Source organism: Ranitomeya variabilis, chromosome 5 (genome assembly GCF_051348905.1).
Source record: "Ranitomeya variabilis isolate aRanVar5 chromosome 5, aRanVar5.hap1, whole genome shotgun sequence".
Classification (NCBI taxonomy): domain Eukaryota; kingdom Metazoa; phylum Chordata; class Amphibia; order Anura; family Dendrobatidae; genus Ranitomeya; species Ranitomeya variabilis.
In genome coordinates, this window is record NC_135236.1 from 87,400,135 (window position 1) to 87,423,557 (window position 23,423).

A 23,423-nucleotide genomic window follows, 5' to 3' on the forward strand; every position below is an offset into this window, starting at 1 on the left:
TGTTCTCTTGCCATTGAGAACCATAACAGTTTGACCGGCCATAAAGGGTTAAATTAATTGACAGAGAAAGGAGAGAAAAGAGAAGTCTGCTGAAGATTTTTTTTTTTTTTTTTTTTTCTCAGTTCTGAGTGTGCTTGTAATTGAATCTCTTGCAAGTCTGCCTATATTGCAGCCTTTCTCTCTCTCTCTCCTTCTAATCCTGGAATGGCTCTGTGTTCACCTGTTTAAAATGGATATTCAGAGTTTAGCTGCAGGTTTGAATAATCTCACCACGAAAGTTCAAAACTTACAAGATTTTGTTGTTCATGTTCCTATATCTGAACCTAGAATTCCTTTGCCTGAATTTTTCTCGGGGAATAGGTCTTGCTTTCAAAATTTCAAAAATAATTGCAAGTTGTTTTTGTCCCTGAAATCTCGCTCTGCTGGAGATCCTGCTCAGCAGGTCAGGATTGTGATTTCCTTGCTCCGGGGCGACCCTCAGGATTGGGCTTTTGCATTGGCTCCAGGGGATCCTGCGTTGCTCAATGTGGATGCGTTTTTTCTGGCCTTGGGGTTGCTTTATGAGGAACCTCAGTTAGAACTTCAGGCGGAAAAGGCCTTGATGTCCCTATCTCAGGGGCAAGACGAAGCTGAAATATACTGCCAGAAATTCCGTAAATGGGCTGTGCTTACTCAGTGGAATGAGTGCGCCCTGGCGGCGAATTTCAGAGAGGGTCTCTCTGATGCCATTAAGGATGTTATGGTGGGGTTCCCTGTGCCTGCGGGTCTGAATGAGTCCATGACAATGGCTATCCAGATCGATAGGCGTCTGCGGGAGCGCAAACCTGTGCACCATTTGGCGGTGTCTACTGAGAAGACGCCAGAGAATATGCAATGTGATAGAATTCTGTCCAGAAGTGAACGGCAGAATTTTAGACGAAAAAATGGGTTGTGCTTCTATTGCGGTGATTCAACTCATGTTATATCAGCATGCTCTAAGCGTACTAAGAAGCTTGATAAGTCTGTTTCAATTGGCACTTTACAGTCTAAGTTTATTCTATCTGTGACCCTGATTTGTTCTTTATCATCTATTACCGCGGATGCCTATGTCGACTCTGGCGCCGCTTTGAGTCTTATGGATTGGTCCTTTGCCAAACGCTGTGGGTATGATTTGGAGCCTCTTGAAACTCCTATACCCCTGAAGGGGATTGACTCCACCCCATTGGCTAGCAATAAACCACAATACTGGACACAAGTAACTATGCGGATTAATCCGGATCACCAGGAGATTATTCGCTTTCTTGTGCTGTATAACCTACATGATGTGTTGGTGCTTGGATTGCCATGGCTGCAATCTCATAACCCAGTCCTTGACTGGAAAGCTATGTCTGTGTTAAGCTGGGGATGTAAGGGGACGCATGGGGACGTACCTGTGGTTTCCATTTCATCATCTATTCCCTCTGAGATTCCTGAATTCTTGACTGAATATCGTGACGTTTTTGAAGAACCTAAGCTTGGTTCATTACCTCCGCACCGGGAGTGCGATTGTGCCATAGATTTGATTCCGGGTAGTAAATACCCTAAGGGTCGTTTATTTAATCTGTCTGTGCCTGAACATGCTGCTATGCAAGAATATATAAAGGAGTCCTTGGAAAAGGGACATATTCGTCCTTCGTCATCTCCCTTAGGAGCCGGTTTTTTCTTTGTGGCTAAGAAAGATGGCTCTTTGAGGCCGTGCATTGATTATCGGCTTTTGAATAAAATCACGGTTAAATATCAATATCCGTTGCCACTGCTGACTGATTTGTTTGCTCGCATAAAGGGGGCCAAGTGGTTCTCTAAGATAGATCTTCGTGGGGCGTATAATTTGGTGCGAATTAAGCAGGGGGATGAGTGGAAAACCGCATTTAATACGCCCGAGGGCCACTTTGAGTATTTGGTGATGCCTTTTGGTCTTTCAAATGCCCCTTCAGTCTTTCAGTCCTTTATGCATGACATTTTCCGTGATTATTTGGATAAATTTATGATTGTGTATCTGGATGATATTTTGATTTTTTCGGATGACTGGGACTCTCATGTCCAGCAGGTCAGGAGGGTTTTTCAGGTTTTGCGGTCTAATTCCTTGTGTGTGAAGGGTTCTAAGTGCGTTTTTGGGGTTCAAAAGATTTCCTTTTTGGGATATATTTTTTCCCCCTCTTCCATCGAGATGGATCCTGTCAAGGTTCAGGCTATTTGTGATTGGACGCAACCCTCTTCTCTTAAGAGTCTTCAGAAATTTTTGGGCTTTGCTAACTTTTATCGTCGATTTATTGCTGGTTTTTCTGATGTTGTTAAACCATTGACTGATTTGACTAAGAAGGGTGCTGATGTTGCTGATTGGTCCCCTGCTGCTGTGGAGGCCTTTCGGGAGCTTAAGCGCCGCTTTTCTTCCGCCCCTGTGTTGCGTCAGCCTGATGTTGCTCTTCCTTTTCAGGTTGAGGTCGACGCTTCTGAAATCGGAGCTGGGGCGGTTTTGTCGCAGAGAAGTTCCGATTGCTCCGTGATGAGACCTTGTGCTTTTTTCTCGCGTAAATTTTCGCCCGCCGAGCGGAATTATGATGTTGGGAATCGGGAGCTTTTGGCCATGAAGTGGGCTTTTGAGGAGTGGCGTCATTGGCTTGAGGGGGCTAGACATCAGGTGGTGGTATTGACTGACCACAAAAATCTAATTTATCTTGAGTCCGCCAGACGCCTGAATCCTAGACAGGCGCGCTGGTCGTTGTTTTTCTCTCGGTTTAATTTTGTGGTGTCCTACCTGCCGTGTTCTAAGAATGTTAAGGCGGATGCCCTTTCTAGGAGTTTTGAGCCTGACTTCCCTGGTAATTCTGAACCTACAGGTATCCTTAAGGATGGAGTGATATTGTCTGCCGTTTCTCCAGACCTGCGGCGGGCCTTGCAGGAGTTTCAGGCGGATAGACCTGATCGTTGCCCACCTGGTAGACTGTTTGTTCCTGATGATTGGACCAGTAAAGTCATTTCTGAGGTTCATTCTTCTGCGTTGGCAGGTCATCCTGGAATCTTTGGTACCAGGGATTTGGTGGCAAGGTCCTTCTGGTGGCCTTCCCTGTCTCGAGATGTGCGAGGCTTCGTGCAGTCTTGTGACGTTTGTGCTCGGGCCAAGCCTTGTTGTTCTCGGGCTAGTGGATTGTTGTTGCCCTTGCCTATCCCGAAGAGGCCCTGGACGCACATCTCGATGGATTTTATTTCGGATCTTCCTGTTTCTCAGAAGATGTCTGTCATCTGGGTGGTGTGTGATCGTTTCTCTAAGATGGTCCATTTGGTTCCCCTGCCTAAGTTGCCTTCTTCTTCCGAGTTGGTTCCTCTGTTTTTTCAAAATGTGGTCCGTTTGCATGGTATTCCGGAGAATATCGTTTCTGACAGAGGTACCCAATTCGTGTCTAGATTTTGGCGAGCATTCTGTGCTAGGATGGGCATAGATTTGTCTTTCTCGTCTGCTTTCCATCCTCAGACTAATGGCCAGACCGAGCGGACGAATCAGACCTTGGAGACATATTTGAGGTGTTTTGTGTCTGCAGATCAGGATGATTGGGTTGCTTTTTTGCCTTTAGCGGAGTTTGCCCTCAATAATCGGGCCAGCTCTGCCACCTTGGTGTCTCCCTTTTTCTGTAATTCGGGGTTTCATCCTCGATTTTCTTCTGGTCAGGTGGAATCTTCGGATTGTCCTGGAGTGGATGCTGTGGTGGAGAGGTTGCATCAGATTTGGGGGCAGGTAGTGGACAATTTGAAGTTGTCCCAGGAGAAGACTCAGCTTTTTGCCAACCGCCGGCGTCGGGTTGGTCCTCGGCTTTGTGTTGGGGACTTGGTGTGGTTGTCTTCTCGTTTTGTCCCTATGAGGGTTTCTTCTCCCAAGTTTAAGCCTCGGTTCATGGGCCCGTACAAGATATTGGAGATTCTTAACCCTGTGTCCTTCCGTTTGGACCTCCCTGCATCTTTTTCTATTCATAATGTTTTTCATCGGTCATTATTGCGCAGGTATGAGGTACCGGTTGTGCCTTCCGTTGAGCCTCCTGCTCCGGTGTTGGTTGAGGGCGAGTTGGAGTACGTTGTGGAAAAAAATCTTGGACTCCCGTGTTTCCAGACGGAAACTCCAGTATCTGGTCAAATGGAAGGGATACGGTCAGGAGGATAATTCTTGGGTGACTGCCTCTGATGTTCATGCCTCCGATTTGGTCCGTGCCTTTCATAGGGCTCATCCTGATCGCCCTGGTGGTTCTGGTGAGGGTTCGGTGCCCCCTCCTTGAGGGTCGGGTACTGTTGTGAAGTTGGATTTTGGGCTCCCCCGGTGGCCACTGGTGGAATTGAACTGGTGTGCATCATCCTCTCTGTTCACCTGTTTCCATCAGGATGTGGGAGTCGCTATTTAACCTTGCTCCTCTGTCACTTCCATGCCGGTCAACATTGTAATCAGAAGCCTTTCTGTGCATGTTCCTGCTGCTAGACAACTCCCAGCTAAGTTGGACTTAGTCCTTGTTTGTTTTTGCATTTTGTTCCAGTTCACAGCTGTAGTTTCGTTTCTGTGTCTGGAAAGCTCTTGTGATCTGAAATTGCCACTCTGATGTTATGAGTTAATACTAGAGTCTTAAAGTAATTTCAGGATGGTATTTTGATAGGGTTTTCAGCTGACCATGAAAGTGCCCTTTCTGTCTTCCTGCTATCTAGTAAGCGGACCTCAATTTTGCTAAACCTATTTTCATACTACGTTTGTCATTTCATCTAAAATCACCGCCAATATTTGTGGGGGCCTCTGTCTGCCTTTCGGGGAAATTTCTCTAGAGGTGAGCCAGGACTATATTTTAATCTGCCAGGATTAGTTAGTCCTCCGGCCGGCGCTGGGCGTCTAGGGATAAAACGCAGGCATCGCTACCCGGCTACTGTTAGTTGTGCGGCAGGTTTAGTTCATGGTCAGTTTAGTTTCCATCCTTCCAAGAGCTAGTTCTTATGTTTGCTGGGCTATGTTCTCTTGCCATTGAGAACCATAACACCCAAGCCACCGATCTGTGGTCCGCTCCCCTCCGTCTTGTGCTCCGCTCCCCCGTCCTCCTGTCCGCTCCCCCGTGCTCCTATGCCACCCCCCCGTGCTCAGACGCCCCCCCCCGTGCCCCGATCTCCACCCCCTTATACTTACCGAGGCTCCCGGTGTCCATCCGTCTTCTCCATGTGCGCCGCCATCTTCCAAAATGGCGGGCGCATGCGCAGTGCGCCCGCCGAATCTGACGGCCGGCAGATTCGTTCCAGATATAATTTGATCACTGTGATAAAACCTATCACAGTGATCAAAATAAAAAAAATAGTAAATGACCCCCCCCTTTATCACCCCCATAGGTAGGGACAATAATAAAAAAAAGAAATTTTTTTTTTTCTTTTTCCACTAGGGTTAGGGTTAGAACTAGGGTTAGAACTAGGGGTAGGGTTAGGGTTAGGGGTAGGGTTAGGGCATGTGCACACAGTGCGGATTTGGCTGCGGATCCGCAGCGGATTGGCCACGGATCCGCAGCAGATTGGCCGCAGATTCGCAGCGGATTGGCCGCGGATCAGTAGCAGTTTTCCATCAGGTTTACAGTACCATGTACACCTATGGAAAACCAAATCCGCTGTGCCCATGGTGCGGAAAATTCCGTGCGGAAATGCTGCGTTGTATTTTCCGCAGCATGTCAATTCTTTGTGCGGATTCTGCAGCGTTTTACACCTGTTCCTCAATAGGAATCCGCAGGTGAAATCCGCACAAAAAAACACTGGAAATCCGCTGTAAATCTGCAGGTAAAACGCAGTGCCTTTTACCTGCAGATTTTTCAAAAATCGTGCGGAAAAATCTCACACGAATCCGCAACGTGGGCACATAGCCTTAGGGTTAGGGTTGGAATTAGAGTTAGGGTTGGAATTAGGGCTAGGGTTGGAAATAGGGTTAAGATTAGGCTTGTAGTTTGGGTAACGGATAGGGTTAGGAGTGTGTTGGGGTTACAGTTGTGGTTAGGGTTGGGATTAGGGTTAGGGATTAGGGTTACGGGTGTGTTGGGGTTAGGGTTGTGGTTAGGGGTGTGTTGGGGTTAGGGTTGTGATTAGGGTTAGAGCTACAGTTGGGATTAGGGTTAGGGGTGTGTTGGGGTTAGTGTTGAAGTTAGAATTGAGGGGTTTCCACTGTTTGGGCACATCAGGGGTCTCCAAACGCAACATGGCACCACCATTGATTCCAGCCAATCTTGCGCTCAAAAAGTCAAATGGTGCTCCCTCCCTTCCAAGCCCCGACGTGCGCCCAAACAGTGGTTTACCCCCACATATGGGGTACCAGCGTACTCAGGACAAACTGGGCAACAACTGTTGGGGTCCAATTTCCCCTGTTACCCTTGCAAAAATAAAAAATTACTTGCTAAAACATAATTTTTGAGGAAAGAACAATTATTTTTTATTTTCACGGCTCTGCGTTATAAACTTCTGTGAAGCACTTGGGGGTTGAACGTGCTCACCACACATCTAGATAAGTTCCTTGGGGCGTCTAGTTTCCAAAATGGGGTCACTTGTGGGGGGTTTCTACTGTTTAGGCACATCAGGGGCTCTGCAAACGTAACATGATGCCTGCAGACCAATCCATCAAAGTCTGCATTCCAAAACGTCACTACTTCCCTTCCGAGCCCCGGCATCTGCCCAAACAGTGGTTTACCCCCACAAATGGGGTATCAGCATACTCAGGAGAAACTGGTCAACAACTTTTGGGGTCAAATTTCTCCTGTTACCCTTGGGAAAATTAAAAAATTCTGGGCTAAAAAAATATTTTTGAGGAAAGGAAACACATTATTATTATTTTCACGGCTCTGCGTTATAAACTTCTGTGAAGCACTTGGGGGTTCAGAGTGCTCACCACACATCTAGATAAGTTCCCTTGGGGGTCTAGTTTCCAAAATGGGGTCACTTGTTGGGAGTTCCTACTGTTTAGGCACATCAGGGGCTCTGCAAATGCAACCTGACACCCGCAGAGCATTCCATCAAAGTCTGCATTTCAAAACGTCACTACTTCCCTTCCGAACCCCGACGTGTGCCAAAACAGTGGTTTACCCCCACATATGGGGTATCAGCGTACTCAGGAGAAACTGGACAACAACTTTTGGGGTCCAATTTCTCCTGTTACCCTTGGGAAAATAAAAAATTGTGGTCTAAAAAATCATTTTTGAGAAAAGAAAAATTATTTTTTATTTTCACGGCTCTGCGTTGTAAACTTCTGTGAAGCACCTGGGGGTTTTAAGTGCTCACTATGCATCTAGATAAGTTTCTTGGGGGGTCTAGTTTCCAAAATGGGGTCACTTGTAGGGGAGCTCCAATGTTTAGGCACACAGGGGCTCTCCAAACGCGACATGGTGTCCGCTAACGATTGGAGCTAATTTTCCATTCAAAAAGTCAAATGGCGCGCCTCCCCTTCCGAGCCTTGCCGTGCACCCAAACAGTGGTTTACCCCCACATATGAGGTATCGGCGTACTCAGGAGAAATTGCCCAACAAATTTTAGGATCCATTTTATCATGTTGCCCATGTGAAAATGAAAAAATTGAGGCTAAAGGAAATTTTGTGTGAAAAAAAAGTACTTTTTCATTTTTACGGATCAATTTGTGAAGCACCTGAGGGTTTAAAGTGCTCACTATGCTTCTAGATAAGTTCCTTGGGGGGTCTAGTTTCCAAAATGGGGTCACTTGTGGGGAAGCTCCAATGTTTAGGCACACGGGGGCTCTCCAAACGCGACATGGTGTCCGCTAAAGATTGGAGCCAATTTTTCATTCAAAAAGTCAAATGGCGCTCCTTCCCTTCCGAGCCCTGCCGTGCGCCCAAACAGTGGTTTACCTCCACATATGAGGTATCAGCGTACTCAGGACAAATTGGACAACAACGTTCGTGGTCCAGTTTCTCCTTTTACCCTTGGGAAAATAAAAAAATTGTTGCTAAAAGATCATTTTTGTGACTAAAAAGTTAAATGTTCATTTTTTACTTCCATGTTGCTTCTGCTGCTGTGAAACACCTGAAGGGTTAATACAACTTCTTGAATGTGGTTTTGAGCACCTTGAGGGGTGCAGTTTTTAGAATGGTGTCACTTTTGGGTATTTTCAGCCATATAGAACCCTCAAAATGACTTCAAATGTGAGGTGGTCCCTAAAAAAAATGGTTTTGTAAATTTTGTTGTAAAAATGAGAAATCACTGGTCAAATTTTAACCCTTATAACTTCCTAGCAAAAAAAAAAATTTGTTTCCAAAATTGTGCTGATGTAAAGTAGACATGTGGGAAAAGTTATTTATTAACTATTTTGTGTCACATAACTCTCTGGTTTAACAGAATAAAAATTCAAAATGTGAAAATTGCGAAATTTTCAAAATGTTCGCCAAATTTCCGTTTTTTTCACAAATAAACTCAGAAATTATCGACCTAAATTTACCTCTAACATGAAGCCCAATATGTCACGAAAAAACAGACTCAGAATCGCTAGGATCCGTTGAAGCGTTCCTGAGTTATTACCTCATAAAGGGACACTGGTCAGAATTGCAAAAAACGGCCAGGTCATTAAGGCCAAAATAGGCTGGGTCATGAAGGGGTTAATACAGCTCTGAATATAGCTGGGGGTATAAAAGAACTAGGTGTAGTCAAATGCCAAACTTAGACACTGTATTATGCATCTTTTGGCTACATTCACTCTTTCACTTTGTTTTTCTTCCATGTGTCTTCCATTTTGCATTGGGTTTTTTTCCTATCTGTTTGTTTTAAAAACTGAATCAGGTAAACTGACCTTGTTTCATACACTGATTCTTAACGAGGACTCAGTTAAAAACAGATTAAATATCTAAAAAAAAAACAAACAAAAAAATGAAATACAAAGGATGTGTAGCATAGCGACTGGTCATGTGAATGATGGATGGTATGTATCGCAGAGGTGGGTGGCCCTGTGATGGAAGCCTGGGTATGTTTTGCTCAAGCAGATCTACTGCTGAGGGGTTTGTTTACATTGGGAAGGCTTCCAGGTGATTGGAGAGATGGGTGGGTTCAGTCACCTACAAACCCAGCCAAAGAGGCGTGTCTGAACAGTAAGATGGTTTTGTGTGTAAGGACCTGTGGTGATGTCACGCTCACCTGACTAGCCACGTGACAGGTACCTGGGTGTGGTTTCACCTATGTAAAGGAGGTGTGTGTAGCACATGGTAAAAGAGAGATTGAGTGAGTGTCTGTCAGGGTGGACACACTTCCGTGTGTCCTGGCAGGACACTGCAGAATGGCCTGTGTGTTGGACGGTTCCAAGTGGGGACGTCCTGGAAGCACACAGAGACCATTCCAGGCTGGAGAGCCTGAATGCTGGACATAACACGGACGGTTGGTGTTGGAGTCGTCCTGGAAGCACCTGGAGACCGTAGACCTGGACGGTCTGTATTGAGGACCTGGGACTGACCTGAAGTCAGTGTGAGGAGTGGAAACAGAGGTAACCCCGAACAAGGGAATCATAATATACAGCAGAGAAGCCTATCTGCTACATGAACTGTCTGATGTCCTGTAATGTTTCATGGCTGTAATGAAACGGACTGTACCCTATCTCGTTTATGCGGAGTTAAAATAAACCATATGGACTGATGTGTGTGAGATATCGTGCCTGAAGTGTTTATCCTGCTGCCAAGCGAGTATCCCCAAGACCCGTAGCGGGTGAAACACTACAGATGTCTTACATTTGTTTCATGTGTGTTTACAGAGAACCTGTCACGTGGAAAAAATGATTTGGGATTAATCTGCAGATTAATAGCGTTCTATATCTGCCCAGCACCAACACCGAGAGCCCCGCTGCCTGGAGAAAATTAAGTTTAGTCCTCCCAGCAGCATTCGGTGTTCAGTCACCGGTCTACTTATAAAAAGAAGTGGCTGTCACCCAGCCCATGGCTCTGACTGACAGTCGGGTCTATTGATGAGCTGCTGTTGGGGCTGAAACCCGAATGTTGCTGGGAGGAATAAAGTTCATTTCTTCCTGTTATCGGGGTTCAAAGTGCAGGCACCAGGGGGGGCGTGGCTATGTAGCAGGAGAAGAAGGACACACTGAGTGAGAGCTCCAAATATCCTTATCTTATCCTGCCACATTTATCATACTCCGGCAAGCGTTACCGGCAAAAGCTGGAACCCCTTACCCTAGGGAACCTTGCGGACCCTCTGAACGGCCGCTGCAGCGATCCGAGGCGGTAGGAAGCTGCGGGGACAGAGGCACTGGGAAGACACACGTGGAGTGGCAGCCATCTTCGGTGCGCGCGCTCCGGGACACAGGACGCGGCGCCACCACCTCCAGCTGGAACCGGACTTCCCTCACAACAGAGCTGAAGGCGGCAGGATCGCAGTGGTGAGGACTGTGCTGACGCACGATAGTTAAGAGGCCTGAAAGGGATAGAGGCGCTCGAGGGGAGCGGCGGCCATTACTATAGCGCGCTCCCTAACAGCACAGGGAGCGGCGCTTTGTGCACCTGCGGTGCTGCCTATGAGACAATTCTGTGCCTGGGGAACTAGTGAGGTGGTGCGGTTTGTGCCCTGAGATATTGGGCCCTGCACCTCCTCTGTTAATCAATCGCTTCACTGGTGGCGCCATAATAGTGGGAATTAACCCCCTCCCTACTGCTCTCCCTCTATGCACGAACTGAGCACCCACCCAGCATATAAGGCCTAAATAAATACTTGGACAACCACCCTGCGATCCTCACTATCATTACCTGTTAAATTTATGGAGCCTTGGAGCACAATCTAATACTATACAAGACCTGGGGTTAGAGCTTGATTCATCTATAACCATAAAGTTGGAGCACAGCTTGCCTACAATTACTTCTGGAACTAATTTGTGAGGTCCTCTTGTGTATACCCGCCATGCAACATCCTAGAGGAGCGGCGGCTGCTGAAAAACTTAAAAAATTTGCTAAGGACGACCCTCATGAAAATGTACGCAACCTCAGAGGTAACTCCACATCATCTCAACGCAGGGGTCGCCCCTCTGATGGTACTGGGGAAGGAGAGGAAGAAGAACTGACTCTCAAACAGGCATCGGAGCAGTTAATGCAGGCTATATCCCTCACTAGATCATCTCTTACGGAGAAATTAGAGGATGTGCATACTGAAGTGGGCCGCCTGCGACATGACATGCAAACTATGAGGGGGCGTATTTCTGAGGTCGAAACAAGGGTGTCTCATATAGAAGACACTATCAATCCTATGGAGGCCAAATTGACCAAAGCCGCTGGATCCGTAAATGCTTGGAAGCAAAAAGCAGATGATTTGGAAAATAGACTGCGCCGTAACAACATCCGAATCATAGGTCTCCCGGAGCGGTCAGAGGGTCAGCGGCCTGAGCAATTTTTAGAGGAATGGCTCAAGTCTACACTAGGAGATGGATTCTCCTCGACATTTGCGGTGGAAAGAGCCCATAGGGTACCAACGAGGCCCCTCCCTCCTGGAGCTCCGCCGCGACCTTTCCTGGCGCGTCTTCTTAATTGCAGAGACAGAGATACCACCCTTCGTCTGGCGCGTCAGAAGGGCCTCATCAAATTCGATAATGCCACCATATCGATTTTTCCAGATTTTTCCGTGGATCTTCAAAAGCAGCGTGCACGATTTGTGGATGTTAAGAAGCAACTTAGAGACAAGAACATTGTCTATTCTATGCTCTACCCAGCTCGGCTCCGCATCGTCCATAATAGCTCCTCCTTGTTCTTCACAGACCCGGCAGAGGCGATTGAGTGGTTGCGGTCTAATGGAGTACCGAATGTGGAAGACCCCTAACCTGGGTTCCTTGTCTGATGGCAATAAAAATTGAGCTTTCCGTATAGGTGCGGAAAAGTCAACAATACCGGACGCTGAATTCAGTGAGGGTATCCCCTTTTCAATGTGACTGTGGGAGGATGGAAATACTCCCCCCTACTGTTCAAGTTTTCTTGTTTAACATGGTTTTATGTTTCAGTTTTGGTTGTTTATTAAGTAAGGCTGCCGCTGACACTAACTTCTTGCCCAGTATGACGCTATTGAAATGCACCCGAATAATAATGATATGTAGTAATTCTTCCCTCAAGAGTAAACATGGGAGCTGAACTTATATGTATGACCTGGAATATCCGAGGCATTAAAACCCCTAGAAAGAAAATTAAAGTATTTTCACAGATAAAAAGATGCCACCCCCATATTGTAGCACTAATAGAAACACATTTAACAAGGGACACGGCTCGATGTATGCAAAAACCGTGGGTACAGTGGTCCCTACACGCCTTCCACACCAGTTATTCAAGAGGGGTCTCTCTACTAATACACAAGGAGGTCAGATGGGAGGCCAAAGAGGCGAGACGTGATCCAGAGGGTCGCTTTGTTTTTGTGCATGCATTCATCAACTCACGAGAATACGTGTTGTTATGTATCTATAACCCCCCCCCCTGCCAATATGTCAATTCTCCGTATGGCCCTAGGCTTCTCCTTAAAATACCCGGAAGCCAATGTTATCTGCATGGGAGACTTTAATTTAGTTATGAATCAATCCATGGACAGATTGAGATTAGATGACGCAACATCGGGAGACACTTTACCTCAGCCTCCCTCTCAATTGGCACTATTTATGGATGGTAGTGGATGGCTGGATTTGTGGAGAATGAGTCACCCGGAGATCAGAGGGTATACTTGTCACTCATCCACTAGACAGTCATTATCTCGAATAGACTATATATTTGGGTCGAGTGGATTGGCATTGTGGGTGGATAGTATTGAACATGGTAGCCGGGGGAATCTCAGATCACAGCCCAATTATTCTTAAACTTAAATTTGGACGATCCGATAATAATAGTAGGTCCTGGAAATTGAACCCCTTCTGGTTAAAATTAATAGACTCTAGTGACAGGACGGTTGATCAGTTAAATAATTTCATTCTAGTACACTCGGAACTCCAAAACCTCGGTTTATTTTGGGACACCCTGAAGGCATACTTGAGGGGATGTCTGTCCTCTACTATCTCCTATATTAAGAGGGCAACGGCGAAGGAGGATGAGGAGATAGAACAAAGATTAAAAGATTCAGATGCCACTTATATAGCCAATCAGTCCAGCAGTAATAGAATTGAATGGCTCACCTCCCAGAGACTTTATACCCAACACGCAGATGTTAAATCAAAGCGTAAATTATTTTTCACTCGCCAATCCTATTTTGAGTTAGGGAATCAGGCCAGTACACTTTTGGCCTTCTTGGTACGCCAACACAACGCCTCCAATACAATATTGCAGATCCGGGTGTCTGATGGCTCTTTAGTGTCCTCTACTGGTGGAATACTTCAGGGCTTCTATGACTATTATACCTCGTTATATAAATCTAGCAGTGACTCTGGTGTTGATGAGTGCTTAGATTATTTATCAGATATAGCATTCCCCTCGCTAAGTCCATCGCAACAGGCCCTTATGGAGGCTGAATTTACTCTGGAAGAGGTGGAGCATGCTATAGCTGACATGGCAACTGGAAAGGCCCCGGGACCTGATGGGTTTCCCATAGAGTTCTATAGGAAATACCGTGACAAGCTAGCCCCTATACTGCTGAAGGTACTCAAAGGAATATGGGAGGGGGAATCTGTACCCGAAACGTTTTATGATGCTAATGTTGTAGTACTCAGGAAGGAGGGGAAGGATCCTTTAGATTGTGGATCATATAGATCAATTTCTTTGGTGAACGTGGATTACAAAATTTTTACTAAAATTCTAGCTACTAGACTGAACAAGATCATATTAGATCTCATACACCCAGATCAAACCGGTTTTATGCCTGGGAAAAACACTTCTATCAATATCAGGCGGGTACAGTCGGTCATACAATATAGTTCTTTGGAACCAGACAACAAGTTGGCATTGGCTTCGCTAGACGCAGCCAAGGCTTTTGACTCCCTCGAATGGCCCTTCTTAATTGCATGTTTACGGAAATATGGGTTTGGGAATAAATTTTTGAGAGGGATAGATACATTATATGCGAAACCTAGGGCACGAATGGTGGTGAATGGCTCAATGTCTGCATCGTTTTCTTTGCATAGGGGAACTCGACAGGGGTGCCCTCTCTCCCCAGCTCTATTTGCCTTGGTGATAGAGGCCTTGGCAATACGAATGAGGTCTTCTGTAGATATTAAAGGGATACATATCGCTGATAGGGTGGACGTCATCGGTCTGTATGCTGATGATATGGTGGTGTTTATGGATCAAACGGAAGACACATTACCAAAAGTAATAACGATGATAGATAGATTTAGTAAATTTTCTGGCCTTTATATAAATTGGGAAAAATCTGCTCTGATGCCTCTCTCCCATACCCCAATGTCCTGCCTTGAAACCCTCTCACTGCTACCCATTGTCTCCCAGTTTAAATATCTAGGAATACATATGTCCCAGAGTAGTCACCTAGACTTACATCTTAATATATTCCCGTTACTGGATGTGGTTAAGTCCAAATTCGCTACCTGGGACAAATTACCATTATCTGTGGCTGGACGTATTAATCTCATAAAGATGATATTACTCCCAAAATTGAGCTATTGTTTTCAACATAACGCGGTTATAATACCTAAATCTTTCTTCGCAACCCTAAATTCCCTTACTACATCCTTCATATGGGGAAAGGCTAGGCCTAAACTTAAATTATCCACCCTACAAAGACCCAAACAAGGGGGTGGGGCGGCCCTGCCAGACTTCTATTTATATTACCTAGCGCAGGGGTGGGGAACCTCGGCTCTCCAGCTGTTATAAAACTACAACTCCCAGCATGCCCTAGCAACTTGCAGCAGTTGAGGCATGCTGGGAATTGTAGTTCTCCCACATCTGGAGGGCCAAGGTTCCTGACCCCTGAGCGGGTCAGGCCAAAATGTTGAATATGTGGATGCCCGGGAAAACTCTTCCTAACTCTGAACACCATATTCTGTATTCGGCCAAAATTGATTGTCCACTGGGATTTTTGGAGATGGAGAGAACTGCGGTTCCTCATTTACTTCCTTTGCTCCGACTAGCACGATCAATATGGAGGCAAATTAAAAAGGTAACAGGATTTGCTGATATAGCAGCTGAAATGCCATTGTGGAATAATAGTTATTTTCCGGTATTACTGGGTCATCCGTCCACTGAATTCTGGATATCGTACAGTGTCCTTACAGTGAGTAATCTATATAAACAACGGATCTTTGTCTCCTTTGAACAGCTACAAAATACCTACAACATACCAAAATCTCAATTTTTCCGTTACCTACAACTAAGGTCAGCCTTCCAGTCACACATGCGGAATGTGGGTACAGGCCGAGCTATCTCAGATTTACCGTTAATAGGTATCCTTAATTCGCAGGGTCCCCAGGGACTTATTTCCTCTCTGTATACCTATCTGTTATCCATGGGTGAGGGATCCACCATAGATTCAATTAAGGGGAAGTGGGGACGGCTTCTCCCAGACACACTGGGAGAGGAATGGGACAAAATTTTGGAATCCCCAACTAAAGTCTCCCCATCAGTTAATAATAGGATGACACAACTATACATCATATATCAATCCTATCTGACCCCGATTCGTCTCTTTAAAATGGGTCGTCTACACTCATCAGACTGCCTGAGATGCCATTCTAGCAATGCAGATTTTATCCACATGATATGGAAATGTCCTATTGTCTTCCAATTCTGGAATGAGGTAACGACATTATTGACATCACTGGTGTCGATCCCTGTCCCACTTGAACCCCTGGTATGCTTGTTTGGAGTATGGGAGGCAGAGACTTGGGATCGTCATACGGGAATTTTTCTGAGGGAGACTCTGTTTTTGGCACGGAAGGTGTTGGCTCTGCGATGGATGGGGGGTTCTTGCCCAACTCTTAGAGCGTGGGTCGACTTGGTAAATTCCATTATTCCGTATGAGCGGGCATTGTATCAGAATAGAGGTAATCCAGCCAAATTTGAGAAGATATGGGGAAGATGGAATTCCTCTTGCCATACTGTTTAGGTCAACATAACTTAACAATTATACAAGGAAAGGGTGTAAGATTGCATGGGCATTATCTACTTACAGGGCAGAATCTATCTAGAACTCTCTTTTAAGCGGCAGCATGTTAGTTTTAGAGGTTTCATTAGAAGTTAAGGTAGTTAAAGTTTGAATAAGATATGAACAAATGATTGACATGCATTGCTTGTAACCTTTGCAATATCCCAGACATGGTTGTGTGTGGTAATTTTATGTACCTTATGGATAATAACGAATATAAGCAAATGTATGTATGATTCATGCTGTAATCAATAAACGAATTTAAAAAAAAAAGTGCAGGCACCAGGCAGGTTCAGAATGCCATTAACCTGCAGATTAACCCCATATCTGCAGGTTAATAGTGTTTTTTTCACATGACAGGTTCCCTTTAACAGATTCCCATAGACTTTAAATAAGCGGAGTCTGATCCACAAAACGGATGAGACTAGGACACACTCAGAGTCCCTCAAACCTCACATAATGGCCACAGATGGTTAACCAAGCCGTCTACAAACAGGTAATGTGTGTTATGGCTCACACGCCGCACATTGTGAAGAGGAAGGAAGGAGCTCCAGGTCTGAGACACATAAACAATGCTACCGATCAGCGAGATTTACAGTAACGGGTCAAGAACGAGGAAGTTGCTTGGAATTTAAGAAATAGGAAAATCTCTAAGAATAACAATCCATTTCTAATTAGCAAAAAGGAAGACAAAGTTTATAAAGAGGAACAGACAGGTCTATTACTTAGAAAAGCAGAAAGTCTAATACGAGGAATGGCCCTAACACACAGTGGCAGTATCCCCGAGTGCTGCTGTCGGGGGCTATGGCTACACATATGGTATATAGATATATACTGGGGTCTCACACACATTCCTTGTACAGCACTGTGAAAGCAAGCGGATCAGAGGCAGTCATGACTAGGGCATCATAAAGAAAACGGATTGCAGAGCTCCCCCTCTTGGTGACTGCAGGCTGCCAACTGTATTCTTTCCAAAATTCTAATCTTGAGATAAGAACAAATGTAAGATTTTCATTTTATCTATGTACAATACTGTGCAAAAGTTTTAGGCAGGTGTGGAAATAATAATGCACAGCAGGAATGCTTTAAAAAATAGAAGGGCTCAGTTTATTTTTAATAATAAAATGCAAAAAAAAAAAATCTAATCTGGTAGGACCGCCCTTTGCCTTCAAAACAGCACCAACTCATCAATTCTGCCAAGTACATTTGCACACAATTTTTTTTTTTTTTTTAATTAAGTCTGCAGGGAGGTTGTTTCAAACATCATGGAGAATAAGCCACAGATCTGTGGATGTCGCTTGTGCAAATCCTTCTGTATCACGTAAGTCTAGACAGATTCGATGATATCAAGATCAAGGCTCTGTATCAACATTTCCAGGACTTTATTATTTTTTTCATGTCCCAGGTCATACACCATAGCAAGACTGAGCAGAACAACAAGACGCAAGGTAGTTATACTGCATCAGCAAGGTCTCTCCCAAGCAAAGATTTCAAAGCACACTGGGTTTCAAGAGGTGCTGTTCAAGCTCTTTTGAAGAAGCACAAAGAAATGGGAAACGTTGAGGACTGTAGACACATTGGTCAGCCAAGGTCACCATGCAGCAGATGAAAGACACATCATACTGTATGTACTGCTCTCTGAAACTGGAAAATGTTCAGCAGTGCCATCAGCACAGAACTGGCAGCAATCAGTGAGACCAAACTACAACCATCTACTGTTTGGAGAAGACTGTCCTGAAGTGGTCTTCATGGAACGATTACAGCCAAAAAGCCAATTCAACATGGACACAAGCCAAGTAACTCAACTATGATGAAAGCATACAAAGTTAAGATGTGAAATATTTGGCTGTAACAGTTTGTTCCCCAAAGAGCTTGAGAGCGATATAATAATGACTGTCTGCAGGCGTGGAAGAATTGTGGAGAAATAGTATACTTTTCACATAAAAACAAGGCCACGTGTTTCAAATATGCACAGAAACCTTGGAACCTGGATTAAAAAAAATGGCATCAGGTGCTCTGGACTGAGGAGTCAAAATGTGCATTAATTAACTGCGACAGAAGGCTGGTTGCTGAAGGGCTGAAGAGCAGTACAATGAGTGTATGCTGAAGCAGTGAAGCATGGTGGAGGCTCCTTCCAAGTTTGGGGCTGCATCACAGCAAATGGAGTTGGGAATTTGGTTAGAATTAATGGCTTTCTCAATGCTGAAAAATACCATCAAGGAGGCGTCTGATTGGCTCCAAATTAATTTTGCAACAGGACAACAATTCCAAATATACAGCCAGAGTCATTAAGAACAATTTTCAGCATAAAGGAGAACAAGGAGTCCTGGGAGTGATGGTCCGGCCCCCACAGAGCCCAGATCTCAACATTATCCAGTCTATGTGGGATTACATGAAGAGACAGAAGGATTGGCACAACCAACATCTGCAGAAGATCTGTGGTTAGTTCTCAAAAATATTTAGACCAAGTTCCTTTAACAATTGTATGCAAGTACAAGCACCGAGAATAATTTTTTTGTTTTGAAGGCAAAGGGCTGTCACAGAAAATATTGGTTTGATTTAGATTTCTCTTTTGATCATTCACTTTGCATTTTGTTAATGCTAAAATATATACTATGTGCTGTCTCACCATCTTCATTAGGGCTTACAAATATCACTAGGCCATATGTAGAATGTCTTCATTGTATTAGTATGCTTATATTATGCCAACACAGTCCGGTGGACCCCCACACAGTATGGTGGACCCCCAGAGCCCCCATACAGTATAGTGGACCCCCACACAGCCCCCATACAGTATAGTGGACCCCCACACAGCCCCCATACAGTATGGTGGACCCCCACACAGCCCCCATACAGTATGGTGGACCCCACAGTCCCCACACAGTATGGTGGACCCCCACCGCCCCCATACAGTATAGTGGACCACCACAGCCCCCACACAGTGTGATGGACCCCCACACAGTGTGATGGACCCCCACACAGTGTGATGGACCCCCACACAGCCCCCACACAGTGTGATGGACCCCACAGTATGGTGGACCCCCACACAGCCCCCCCATACAGTATGGTGGACCACCACACAGCCCTCCACACAGTATGATGGACCCGCACACAGCCCTCACACAGTATGGTGGACCCCCACCGCCCCCATACAGTATGGTGGATCCCCACAGCCCCCACACAGTATGGTGGACCCCTAGACAGTATGGTGGACCCCCCACATAGCATGGTGGACCCCCACAGCCCCCATACAGTATGGTGGACCCCCACACAGTATGGTGGACCCCAAATCACCACACAGTATGGTGGACTGGGTATTGCAGTACAATACAAGCAAATGGGATACCACGACATGTGACAAAAAACGGATCCTGTTAGGTTGCGGCCAAAGTCACGGTGTAGCCCTACAATTATGGATACTGCTGCTATTTTTTTTTTATTGTGATATTGTAGGTCACATCACATCACATCACTAAGTCTTCTTGGCAATGCTCCATGGGAGAAAAGTATGCAAATTAGCATTTTCACTCAATTAAAGCGAATATCTTGCAAGTACAATTTAGGAAAGGTAGCTGTAAAATAAGTTAATGTCTGACCCTTTTACAAGCCTTATAACAACGGCAAGGATAAATGCCAAGCCGGAAGATCAACTACAGACAGCTGTTTCGGCAATTTTGTCACATATAAGTGTACAGTAAAGTCTGGCTGAGTTTAATGCCCTTAAAGGGAATCTGACAGCAGGTTTTTGCTATGTAATCTGAGAGCACCATGATGTAGAGGCAGAGACCCTGATCCAGTGGTGTCACATACCGGGCTGCATGTGTGGATTTGATAGAATCTCTGCTTTCTCTGTTGTACATGTAGCAGGGGTCACAATGTTAAGCCCTGTATATCCCCACACATACCACTGATGGCGAGATTCCTCGGTACACTCCCAGCAAGCTGCCAATCAGCAGTGGGGTTACACAGATTAGCTGGACTTCTCTGCAAGTGAGACCTAGTCAGGCAGTGATAATCTCCTGCTGATAAAACACTGATTGTATTGAAACTACAACATGCAGCCTAGTAAGTGACATCTTTTGCTCTGCATTATGCTGCTCTCAGATTAGATAGCAATAACCTGTTGACAGATTTCCTTTAACTCAATGTGGGGAAGTTCTGCTTCTCCATAAAGGGACCAGCCAAGTATGAGGTCTTACAAGCAATGCTCCATCTGAAAAAAAGTTTGCAAATTATTTATGTCAGAGAAGGAAATAAATGATCTCACAAGTACCACGGAGGAGAGGTAGATACCCTGTAGAGTCCATAGTCAGGTGGTCTCCTTACAGAGAATCAGTACTACCTCAAGGACATCGCACTCAGCCAGACTCTGCTCTACACTGATGAGGAGCAAACACCCCGAAACAGCGTTCACAAGAGTCTCTGGCATGGCCTATATCCCTGGTCACAGTGCAAGGCTCATTAAAGGGTCAGAAATTGACAGTAGTCACCTCACCTCTCCCCTTATGTGCCGTGAAGCCCTTAGTGGGCGCAGGGGCACCGATCACACCTTATCTAGAGCCGTGAGGCACGAACTAGCAAATGTCGGGCTTATTCAGAAGGTTCTGCTCCCTGGTGGGTCGTAGACGCCCTACTTGTCTCATTTCTTTTTATTCTTTACCCCGTGGTTTATTCCTGACCTGGCCAGCTCTAACAAGGCATTCTGCCGGTACTGCTCCTCGGGGACGGTGGGCTCACAGTTATGTTCATCAAAGTAGGACGCCATCGAGGAAAGGCTGAAAGAGAGAAGAACCGAAGGTTATACAAGACTACATACCACAATATGGCCTTTAGGCATACACCCCGATTACCAGGAAGACTTCAGAGCCCAAAGGTGGCGCTGCTATAACTACTACTGACGGGCACCAGACTGAGGGACATATATAAATTATGGCGCCATTATAGATTAGGCCCCTGATACGGATTTGGTGTCACGGAACGTTACGGGCGCTGTTCACATTTGTTTTATTTTACAATACGAGTCAATGGCCAATTTACGCCAGTGTGTCTATACGGTGTCCTACAGCAGTGGCTTCCATCAAAGGCATACATTTCATATATATCACAGGAGGGAGAAAAAAAAACGTAGAGGGCGGACATGAAAAAAAAAAAAAATCTAAAAAATAAAAGGGTATACGGTAGACCCCTACCGGGTGATATGGGGCTGAAAATGTATGAAATACCAGAAGTAGGAGATGCAGGAACTTTTTTGGAGAAAGGTTAATACATTGGAGGTCCTGATTTTCACCTCTTTGCGACCCCATGAGTGCAATATGGGGTTATAGGGGCGCTGGGATACTTGCGGCGAGCGCAGTGGGTATACGGAGCGGGTTGCCAGCTGTGATTATACAGCCCTGATTTTTAACTATTCAAATACCATTACATGACAGCGGCATTTCAAGAGTCACCGCTCATCATCTTCCTCCTCCTATATTGTAGAGATCATATTACACAGCACTGTGCACTCACAATTCCTCTTTTTGCCCTTCTACCCTGCTAACTATTCTCTTTTTCATTAAACCTTTCACACCCCGAGCCATTTTCCTTTGTAGTTTTGTTGTGTTTTTTGGGGGGGAGGGGGGCATTTTTTACCCCCTTCTTCTAAGAGCCATTCCTTTTTTATTTTTTTCCATCAATACGGCCATATGAGGGCTTGTGTTTTGCAGGACGAGTTGTACTTTTGAATGATGCCACTGATTTTAGCATATAGTGTACTGGGATAAGGGAAAAAAATTCAAGTGCTGTGAAATCACAATCAAGTGCAAGTCCACAATTGTTTTTTGTTTGTTTTTTACCTAAATGCTAATACTGACGAGTCACTAAGATTCTCCAGGTCAGTACGAGTTCACAGATACCAAACATGTCTAGTTTATTTTTTATTTAAGTGCTGAAAAAACACATTTTTTGCTTTTGCTGCCATTTTCCGACACCAGTAGCCGTTTTCATTTTTCGGGATCTGGGGCTCAGTGACGGATTATTTTCAAATAATTCCTCCCACAGCTTCATCGATGGAGAAAAAGGTGACACAAAATTTATCTGTTTATTTACAGAGTTCTGAATTTTTGAAACTATGTATGTGAAGAACCGGCATGGCCGCAGTGGTGCTGACCTGGGGGAATCACACGGCCAGAAAAAAAAGGAAAACAATGCCGGAGTTGCCGTTTTCGCACTTGGAAGCGTTTTCTGTGTCGTCGGTGCATTATACGGTAACATGAACGGCGTCATCCAAAACTACAACTCGTCCTGCACAAAAACAGGAGACGAGTCCTGGTGCGGCCAGAAAACGTTAAAGGAGGGAAGGGAAAAAAATAAAATTAAAGCCGCAAAATGACAGTCACGAAAGAGTTAAACCCATGCATATTTCTTTAAGTCAAGTTTTTTTTTCTGGTGAGTTTTTTCATTTTGTACGTTTTTCCATGGTATCTGATACTGGGATAGCTGGGAACCACCACCAATGCTATTACAGGACCTACTATGGGGGTTCAGCGTTCCCAGAGTCCTGCATGTAACACTCCACTGACTATAGCATTCTTACATGTACCTGTAATATTACAGGCACCGGCGGTGACGTCACTGACACGGGGGGCAGCAGCTCTTACCTGCGCACAGACCCCCACGGACAGTACTGCTCACATCCAGGAAGTCCTGCAGTCCAGGGGACACAGCGCTACAGCAGCGCAGCGAGTCTCAACCAATGACAGGGCAGAATATACCTCTCCACCAATGAGCTTATTAGGGGGCGGGATTCTATGACAGACGCTAAAGACACACTTGCTTATGCCGGTCATGTGACCTGTGTGGGCGCGGTTTGTATCACGTGACTAAGCAAAGACTCCACTCTGTAGAATGAAAACAGGCCGCAGCGCGGGAGACTTGTGCCGCGCATGCGCGTTAGTAATTGTGCGCTAATTGCTCCTGAATCACTGAGGTTGGGAAATGAGAACTGCACATACGTTATTCACTGTTCTGGAATGTTAGAAGCTCTGAAAGGGAACAATGGGGCTCTAACATGGAGATTATATGTATGGCGGTGGCAGAGGCATAGCTAGGGTTTTGGTTCCAGGGGGGTGAAACTTCTGAGTGGGCCCCTAACAGTGGCGTAACTACAAAGTTATGGGCCCCGGTGCGAACTTCCAAATGCCCCCCCCCCCCCCATAAAATTCAATGTAACCCCCATAGAATACAATGCAGCCCCTCCATACAGGGGCAGTGAGAAAGACACAAGCAAATGGTGACGAGGGGGCAGAGGAGAGGGCACAAGGGGGCAAGGAAGACATGCACAAGGGGACACATGGGGGCTAGGAGGCAGGGGAGAAGGTTACAAGGGGACTAGTGGG

At 45.4% G+C, this 23,423-nt stretch overlaps 1 protein-coding gene across 1 annotated transcript in view; it reads right to left on the reverse strand.

Moving 5' to 3' along the window:
- RNF181 (ring finger protein 181) overlaps positions 1-22,800 on the reverse strand; it is a 43,732-nt gene extending 20,932 nt beyond the window's left edge. Inside the window, exons 1-2 of the mRNA XM_077262854.1 lie at positions 22,686-22,800; positions 20,727-20,822 (exon numbers count right to left, since the gene is read on the reverse strand). Coding sequence (XP_077118969.1) covers positions 20,727-20,812 — 86 coding nt within the window. The 5' untranslated portion in view covers positions 20,813-20,822; positions 22,686-22,800. The remainder of the gene's footprint in view (positions 1-20,726; positions 20,823-22,685) is intronic.
- Between the last annotated feature and the right edge of the window lie 623 nt (positions 22,801-23,423).